At 43.9% G+C, this 9808-nt stretch overlaps 1 protein-coding gene across 1 annotated transcript in view; it reads left to right on the top strand.

Moving 5' to 3' along the window:
- The first annotated feature begins 3349 nt into the window (after window positions 1–3349).
- The window catches only part of RNF11 (ring finger protein 11), a 38006-nt gene continuing 31547 nt past the window's right edge, over window positions 3350–9808 (top strand). Inside the window, exon 1 of the mRNA XM_025991858.2 lies at window positions 3350–3896. Coding sequence (XP_025847643.1) covers window positions 3774–3896 — 123 coding nt within the window. The 5' untranslated portion in view covers window positions 3350–3773. The remainder of the gene's footprint in view (window positions 3897–9808) is intronic.

Raw genomic sequence — 9808 nt, 5'->3', positions numbered from 1 at the left:
CCTGGAGTCCTGGGATTGAGTCCCACGTTGGGTTCCCTGCATGGAGCCTGCTTCTCCCTGCTCCTGTGTCTCTGCCTCTCTCTCTCTTTCTCTATCATGAATAAATAAATATTTTTTAAAAATAAATAAATTTGTCCAAGCCCATAGAATGTACAACAGCAAGAGTGAACCCTAACATAAGCAAGGATTTTGTATGTTAGTAATGGGTCATTGTAGGCTCATCAATTGTAACAAATGTATCACTCTGGTGCAGGATGTTGATAACGGGGGAGGCTATGCATGCATAGGCGTGGGCTTTATATAGTAAATCTTTGTATCTTCTGCTCAATATTGATGTGAACCTAAAACTTGTCTAAAAAATAAAATATATTTTTAAAAAAATCTAGTCCAATAGAAGGTATCAGACTATCATATCTCCTTCTGCATTAGATCTCCTGCTGCTAGAGAAAACCAGAGCCAGACAGAAGATAAAGTAGTGAAGGCAAATTTTATTCAGGAGCTGTTGCAATAGGGAAAGGGAGAGCTCACTGTAGAACTGGACTCTATTCTGAATACAAAAAGGACAAACATGGATTTATGGGCGAGGAACAGGGTGGGATAAATGGATAGAAAATTGCTAAGAAGAAACATCAGGGCTAAGGAGAATTCTGGCTAAATCTCCTTGATAGGATTTTTGCTGAAGGCAGGCTAAGGTGGTCAGATGCAAGGCAGGGGTTAAAGTGACTCAGATAGATTCTTGCTAAAACTGGAATATGGGGCCCAAGGACAGAACCCAAGTTTAGGGCCTTGAGGAATTTAGAGTTCTTGTCACTGCTATAGTCCTGGTTACTACTTTCTATTTTAAATTATATTTTGTCATTAGGTCACACTCTGGTCTATAGGGCACTACCCAAGGACTGCTTTCTAAAGCTGGGTTAGGATAAGGATCCTCAAATGGCTACTTCCTTACATGTAGATACCAAAGGCATTCAAGATGTCTTCCCTCATTCCCTTGTTTTTACACACAGAGAAATACCAGGATGAAAAATGTTGTAGTCCTTTCTCACACCTAACAAAGGTGACTGGTATATGATTCAAATCCTGGCTTTAGCCCTGAATAGCTAATATGAATCCATATTTCCATTCTTGCAAAACAGAAATACCAATGTACCCCTTTCTGGGCTCTTATATGTAGGGCTCAGGCTAATAAATGTCAGTTATGACTACATATCTAAAATTGTGTTAAACTATTCAAATTAATATATAGTTGTATATAATACTAATAGATCCCATTTATTTTCTACTGTTACATATTTTTCAACTAAGTGAAACCAAGGATAACTACATGAGGAAAAAAAATTTTTTTTTAAGATTTTACTTATTTATTCATGAGAGAAGACAGAGAGAGGCAAAGACAGAGGCAGAGGGAGAAGCAGGCTCCATGCAGGGAGCCTGATGTGGGACTCAATCCCAGGACTCCAGGATTATGCCCTGGGCCAAAGGCAGGTGCTAAACTGCTGTGCCACCCAGGGATCCCTGAGGAAAGTGGTTTTTAAAGAGGGCCTTAAATGATGGCTACAATTCAACAGAAGAGAACAGCATGGCTAAAGATTAGAGGTGGAAGAGCATAGTGAAAATTGAGGGCATAGCAAGCAGCGTGAAGATGGCTGGAATGTAGGATGCCCGGTTGGAGTTGGAGTTATATGGGACATAAAGGTGGGACCCAAATGGTGAAAGGCCTTAATGCCATGCTACATCTCTGAACCACAAGTCTATGAATGCTCTCTGGTCACATTTTTCATGGCAGTAGTGTGGAGAATAGATTGATAGTACAGAAGCAAAGGCTTCATTGAGAAGCTATTGCAAGAGTTCAGAGGAGACAGGGAAAATGGAAATGGGGAGGGAAAGAGGCAAATGCCTGAAATTTTTTTCCCAGAGAATCCAATGATTTTACTTTTCAAGCTAGAGAATTAAGTAATGATTCTTGGGGATGTATGAAAGAGTCCAATACAAACATGGGATTAGGGAACCCCATATTTAGGTGGAGCTATCAATGGGAAGGAAGGTAAGTCTTGAGGAAGACAGGATGCAGCAAAACGGTTCTATTTAATATGGGATATGAGGACATTTAAGTAAGTGATTTTGTAGAATAGGGACTCCAAAGCTAGAGTACTCATGCCCATACCAGTTTAGAATCCTCACTCCAAGAATCATTTCTGATCCTCACCCACATGGTCTAAACACTCTCCTTAGGGCTCTCTAAAAACCTTTGGTGGTGGAGGGGAGTAGGGACTCACTGTTTACTGGTCTTCCCAGCTGGACTCTGGGCTCCATCCGGGACAAAGCAGATCCGGTAAACGAGCTTCCCTAGTGCCTAGCATGGGGTTTTGAGAGGGGAGAAAAACAATCAGTGACTGGTGAATAAAAGAAAGGGAGTCAAGACCCCCTTCTTGTCCTCTGGGAGCATTCTCATCTTTCTTATTTCCTTCCTTTGCACACATTGCTTCTCGGGCTCTTTGTTCACTCAACCAAGAGAGCCTACTGTCCCTTAGGCAGCACCCAGGCCGTGCACAGAGGAGGGATAGATGATTCGGCTCGATCAGGCTGTGATGGGGAGAAGCTCAGGGACGAACGGCATGGAGAAGGCCACCAGTCCAGACTGGGGGGTTAGAGGAAACGAAGTTGAATTTAGGAAGGACAACTGGGAATAACGGTTAGCCTGATGGGGGGTACGGAGGTCTGGCGTGAAGGCGAAGCGCGCGTAGGTCGGAGCAGCAGTTCGGGTGAAGGCCTCAGCCGGAGGGAACAGTCTTCTAAGATAACCCGAGGTACTTTAGACAGCCCGCAGTCAGATATCTGAGGAGACAATGCTGCTAATGAGATTGGGGAAGTAGATCTGTAAACCGTTTAAGAATACTCAGAGCCGTCCTAACGGTTTGGGTAAGCCAGTGAAGGTCTTAAATGGGGGGTCAATTTATGTTTTAAAAAGATCGCGCAGCTGTGTGAACGGTGGCCCGGCTCACGGGTGAGCTTGGACTTTATTCTGAAGGGAGAACGGGGAAGAAGCCTCCCTAACATTTCAACCCGGGAGCGACCCGTTTCGAGGAGGGTTTGCGAGCACATCACCCGGCCGGCGGCGGGCAGGAGGCTGCCTGAGGCGCGCCCGGAGGGAGCAGGGACCCGCGAGAGCGAGCCCACAGGGCGGCTTCCGAGGCCCGGCCCGGCCGCCAGGGCCCCGGGAACAGCCGCCGGGCGGGAGGGGGCGCGGCCGCGGCCGGAGACGCCCAGGGCTCGGGCGCCGGGGGCGGGCCCGGGGCACGCACGGCGCGTGACGCACGGCCGCGGCCCGCCTCGTTCTGGCCGCCGCCGCCGCTCTGAGGCGGAGTAGGATGAGGCCCGCGGCCGCGGCTCCAGCGTCGGCGGGGGCAGCAGCAGCTGAGGCAGCAGCTGGGGCAGCCGCGGCAGCCGCGCCCCCCGCCCCTGACCCGCGTTAGGCCCGGCAGCTCGGTGGCCGCCGCCGCCCCGCGGGGGGGCGGGGTGGGGAAGGGCTCCGTCTCCCCGCCCCCCCCCCCCCAGTGCCGCCTGGCAGGAGGCGCCCGCCGCGACCCCAGCGGAGCCCAGCCTTGAGCCCCCGGGCCGGGGCCTGGCATGAGCAGCCCTCCGGCGGCGCCGGGGCGCGGGGGAGCCGCCGCCTGAGCCCGGCCTGCCGCCGACCCCGCCTCGCTGGCCCGGCGCGTGCGAACGGCCCGCCGCTGCTTCTGCCTCCTCCGGATCACACCTCGTAGCCTCGGAAGATGGGGAACTGCCTCAAGTCCCCCACCTCGGATGACATCTCCCTGCTTCACGAGTCCCAGTCCGACCGCGCTAGTTTCGGCGAGGGGACGGAGCCGGACCAGGAGCCGCCGCCGCCATATCAGGTAGGGGAGGCTGTGTGTTGGGGAGGAGCGGGGCGAGGCGGCCCGAGCGGGGGCGGGGGGCGTCGGGGCCGGAGGGGAGCGGGGGGGCCGGGGGGGCGCCGAGGGGCTGTCACCGCCCCGGCCTGGGGGGGCGGCGGCCCTAGGGCGGGGACTGAAGGTGATCGCCGCCCCTCCCGGGGTAAGGGGGACCCTTCACCTCCCATCAGGAACGGCGTGGGGACAGCCCTCTCTGTCCTTGAGTTCTGGGATCCGAGTGGTGACAGTATCCTCCTCGCTTGTGGAATTTGGGGATGACCTCGTTCCGCCTTTATGTCTAAAGCGTGGAGCCTGGTATGAGATGTGGGGGACGTATCCTCATCGCGCCGCCGCCTGGACTGTGGGTTCTGGGCAGGTGGTTGCCCCCCACCTCCTCGTCATGTGTGGCCATCCGCTCCCCTCCCCTCCCTGTACCCTGTGCGTTAATTGGATCTGGTAGGTGCTCATTTCTCCTACATGAGAAAAGATCAAGTGGTGATTTTGGTGCTGGCGACATCAGGAGTTACTTGTTTATACATATGTGTGTGTGTATGTATTAATTTTGATCCCTCCTCCTCTCGCTCCACCCTGTGACACACCTTTTAAACGCGCTGATTCAATAAAACTTGAGTATCTTGAACTTTGGAAACCTTTAAACCTGACTTGAATACCTTCTGTTACTCGTGGTTCTCACTTCGTATCAAAGACTTGCTCCCAAACAGTTTCATCGCTTTTTGTACAGCAATCCGTCCTATATATGTTTACAGTTAATAAAAAAGCTAAGATCTCTTGAACTCCAAATAGATAATGTAGATCTTATTTAGAATATATAAAAACCTTTTCTCTACTTTTCAATTTTGAATGATATTGGTTAGCTTTTTTTCCAGAGGGGTTTAAATAGTTAAATGCCTTAATTTTTTAACTGAAGGGGGTTTAGTTTTCTAACCGGGCAGTCTCCTTTGTTGTTTCATGTGGTGACATCATTATCTAGTGTTATTCTTCTCTCATTCCTGTGTAAACCAGTGTCTCATCACACCAGAAAAACCTGATCACATATCCTGGTTTTGTGAATAAAACCCTCAGGGTCCTTTCATATATATGTGCCAATAAAGTCCAGTCTTAATCGTGGCATACAGAAGCCTCCATGGTTTATCTTTCACATTCTGTATTTCAGGCCTGCCAAATACATCAGTTCACATCTCTGCCTTTGCTCCAGTTGCTCCCTCTGCTAGGATCCCTTCCCCCAAGGTCAGCAAGGTGAACATCTAATCCTCTTTAAAGACTCAGCTCTCCTGTCACCACTCTCCCAGGTCTCTACCTTCCCCCCCCTCCCTCTGTGAATCCATCCCTCAGTTGTTTGTGGAGCACCCCCCCTCCCTCCCCCCATTCCATAAGCAGCACAAACAACACTTGGGGTGTTAATATCTTTGTTTTGTTAGATGTAGGTTTCATCCTTATGGCATTTCCTTCTGCCTCCAGTGTAAGCTGCTGGCAGGTAGGGACCTTTGTGTCACCTGCTATGCTGTTACATCCCCAGCATCTGGCTCATAGTAAATATTCAGTAACTTGTGGGATAAGTGAAGACTAAGCTCTTAAGAACAAGGACTGTATCCTCAATGTTTCATGAAATTACTGGCACTTAAAAAAAAGAAATTACTGGCACTTAAGCATTTAAATGTTGAATGAATTAATGAATTTGAATTCAGTACCTTGTGTGGTAAGTTTACATACCTGTTTCTTCCAGAGAGTGTCACAGGGAAGTCTTTTCATCTTTTTGAATCTTTGAAGCAAGTAAATTGTTTATATTTCACTTTTCATTTCCCTCAAATACTATAGGACAATGTGCTTATTTTAGCTTCCTGAGCAAATTTTTGTAGAGGTATGATTTTTATTTCAAAATCTCCTTCCATACTCCCTAATCCCTTTCCAGGCAAATTGAATATCCTGACTTAATGGCCCTTTCTCTTACCTGCACGGTAATACAGTGTTAAGGATAACTTAATTTTTAGGAATTGTATTTGGTTTTTCCAGGGGAACTAGGTGATAGATTTTTTTTTTTTTTTTAATCATGAAGGAACATGTTATTTGTGACAGCAGGAGTTTTTGTGGTTGCCCTCCCTTTTTTGAAGTGAGTGACCCAGATACTGATGCAAATTTCGTATCAATTGAAATAAAACTTTAATGGGAGCATAAAGAAACTTTTGTAGAAAAAGCTTTGTCCCCTCCCAAAGGAAATAAGATTTTTCGGAATGGTTAATTTAAATGATCTGAGAAACACCAGTCCAAGGGGAAATGATTTATATTTTCAGTGGACAGAAGTAACATTTTTTCTTCAAAAATAGTATATAAGGGATCCCTGGGTGGCGCAGCGGTTTGGCGCCTGCCTTTGGCCCAGGGCGCGATCCTGGAGACCCGGGATCGAATCCCACGTCGGGCTCCCGGTGCATGGAGCCTGCTTCTCCCTCTGCCTGTGTCTCTGGCTCTGTCTCTCCTTCTATCTCTCAAGAATAAATAAATAAAATCTTTAAAAAAAAAAATAGTATATAATTAAAAGAGCTACAAGAATAGCATATTTCTTGAAAGAATAGTCTCAGCTGCAATAGAATCTTTAAAAATCTTTAAAGCTGATTATAGAGGAACACAGTATTTTTCTGTAGTGGGTGGTTAAAAGATGTCCTTTTTGTGTTGCATGGTGTAGGTAAATGCTAAGAGCTCTACTTAGTAAATTTCTAGGTTATTTCCTATTAGCAGGACCTGACAGATGTATTTAATTTATGTTTAAAAAGTAAACTCTATGCCATTATGGTGAAAGTTTATAGGAAGTACCTGTTTATTTCCTGTGTTTAGTTAGTATTCTAACTGGTCTCACTGTATTCACCCTTGCCTTCCCTACAGTCTGTTCTTAACCCAGCAGTCAGTTATTCTGGTAAAACAAATCATGTCTCAAAAAAACAACTACAAATCATGTCTCTTGGTGCAACCTTATGTGGATCTCCATTTCATTCACAGTAAAAGGCAAATCCCTCTGTGTCCATAAGCCCTACATTATCTGTATATCCCCAACACATATCTCTCTTGATGCTGACTTCTTATTAGTTTTCCCCCTGCTGACATCCCTTTAGCTTCTTTGGCCTACTTGTTCCTAGGATACTCCAGGACCTTTTCCCTCATTGTTTTTATGCCTGGAGTGCTCTTCTCCAGGTATTTGCATTGCTGATTCCCTCACCTCCTTCAGGTCTTTACTCAAAGAACACCTTCATAAACACTTTCTGAACACCCCATTTAAAATTACAACCTGCCTCAACACCCTGGAATTCTCATTCTCTCATTCTGTTTTTTTCCCCGTAACTTTTATCACTTTCTAACACACTGTCTTTATTTTGTTTATTGCTTGTTATCTGTCTTCTCCCACTAAGGCTAAATAAACTCCTTGAGGAAAGGAGGTTTTTTTTAATGGTTGAACAGTGCCTGGCACATATTAGATAATCAATTATTGGTTGAATGAATGGATTTCTTTTAAATGAATTACTATTTTGAGGCCAGTGCTATTTAATATCTTGTAAGAACTGCACATTCCAAGTGCCTTCTTTCCTCTTTGTGGGTCCTTTTTAAGGAATCAATCCTACAAGTCAAATTTTAGCGATCAGGAATTGGTTTAAAATAATTATAAAATAATTTAGGGTGTTTAAAATATATATAGTATATATTCTGTAATGTTTATTTTATGGGAAAATAAATCTTTGTCCATAAAGAAATGGGAGGGAAGAGGTTAGAGCTTTTCTTGAATTATAAGGTAAAAACAAAGAAATTGGCCTACCCTCTACTCTGTCCTTCCTGAATATTTCAAAAGAATGCAAAGGAAATCTGCCCATCAAGGTCAGTCTTAGAAAGGTTGTGAGAGGGTAGGTAAATCATGAAAGGCTGGAGGATGAAGGTGGCCCGTAAGAGGAAAGGCCAGCTGGTAGCCCAGTGTTGAAAGGAATATTTGAACAGGTTGAAGTACCTGCATGAAGTACTGTTACTCTAAAACACCAGGCACCCTAATTTGTCATATGCTAATTCAAGAGTAACACTTTGTTAAAAAGAAGTTAATATTCACTGAACAACAAAAGCCACTTTACAGTATTTCTGTCTGAATACTGTGATATCTATATAAATACAAAGATTGGTATCAGTTTTGCAGCAGTTACACAGTTTGAGATTGATCTCTTCTGTCCTATACTTTGAGATTAATTCATTTGGGATTTTTAAATCAGAAGAAAGTACATTAATAGAGCAGTGAGTACAAGCGTACCTCTTTGGAGTCAGATGGATCTAAGTTCAAATGCTAATTGTCACTTACTTGTAAAATATGAAGAGAGTTTATCAGATTATGTTGTGTTTTGAGGAACTTTTCACGAATGACAACATTTTGGATATTTCAAGTGGTGACTGAATAAAGCTTCAAGATACTTCTATAAAAACTTGGTTTCCTGTAAGAACTTAGTATTCATCCTCCTTTAAAAATCTAAAAATACTTATTTTTGACTATTTAAAGCTGTAATATATTACCTTGTTTTTCTGATAATGTGAAATTAAATTCAGGTACTTGAAAATTTTTTATGTATTACATTTTCTCTACCTTTTTGGAAATTCAATCTGTATTTCACATATCTTAATTTTATTAAATTTAACTTTAAAAAGTTTCCTTTGTGTGAAATTTTATCCCTGCCTCTTCAAGTTGTCTTTTAAGGTGCAGATCAAATCCAAAGTCTTAAAGCATCCCTTGACCATTTTTGTTTGTAATATTTATCTAGAAATCATATATTGCTTGATTAGTTAATTAGCTCTTAGTACTTTAATAATGATTATTTTTCCAGATTACAGTTTCTTTAAAAATGAAAATGATGTGGGGGCCCTTCGGTAGTACAGTCGCTTGAGCGTCCAGCTCTTCCTACTCAGGTCATGATCTCAGGATCATGGGATGGAGCCCCACAATGGACTATGTACTTGGTGAGGAATCTGCTTCTTTCTCTTCCTCTCCCTTTGCCACTGCTTCCCCTCCCCGCTCGTGCACATGCACTCTTTCTCTCTCATAAATAAATCTTTTTAAAAAAATGAATGATGTGTTAAGATTTTTAAAATCTCTCAGTGGAGTGGAATGGCTTCCTACACATTGTAGATACGTAGTGCCTTAGAACTCTGTGTTCTCCCTCTTATACTGTAACCACCATGATTGAAGTCCTCGCTACCTCTCATGGTAACCTAATTGATGTATCCTCTTCCCCATTCATTTCATTCTTCAATGCTAGATAAATCTCCAGATCAGATACCTTGCCTCTTAATCCTTAATGATTCTTAATGACTTATTACTGAAGATCTTGGTGTTAGCAACCAGATTCATGATCTGGCTCCTTATAGTTTTCCAGCTTTTTGTAGTCTCATATACAATTTATACTCTAATCAGACTGAAAAGTTTGCTATAACTCTATATATGCCTTCTGCTTTCCAGCCTCTACCTGTGTTCTGTTTCCATTGCCCAGAATTCTCTTCCCTTAGTTGTTCCCAGTATGTTATAGCTTTCAAGGTACAGCTCATATGCCATGAGTCCTTTACTGATCTCCCCTAATGTAAATAACAGCTTTATCTGAACTCCTTTAGCATTTTGTTTACCATTCTTAGGACAGACACTTTACCCTTTTTTGATTTTTAATTATTTATAACAATGCCATATCTCCTGCTGGCCTCCTACTCTACACTCTTTGCATTGTTAGAACTACGCTTTTCACATAGCAGGCACTCAAATACTTGAATAAATGTGGAAATCAGTTAATTGCATTTTTCTTTAAGAGTATGAAATTTTATGGTTTTACTTCTATGTAAATTATTCTCAGAATCCTGTGCTTTGGCGTTTATAA

The sequence above is a fragment of the Vulpes vulpes genome, chromosome 10 (genome assembly GCF_048418805.1).
Source record: "Vulpes vulpes isolate BD-2025 chromosome 10, VulVul3, whole genome shotgun sequence".
Lineage (NCBI taxonomy): Eukaryota > Metazoa > Chordata > Mammalia > Carnivora > Canidae > Vulpes > Vulpes vulpes.
This window is presented reverse-complemented; position numbering and strand designations above follow the sequence as displayed.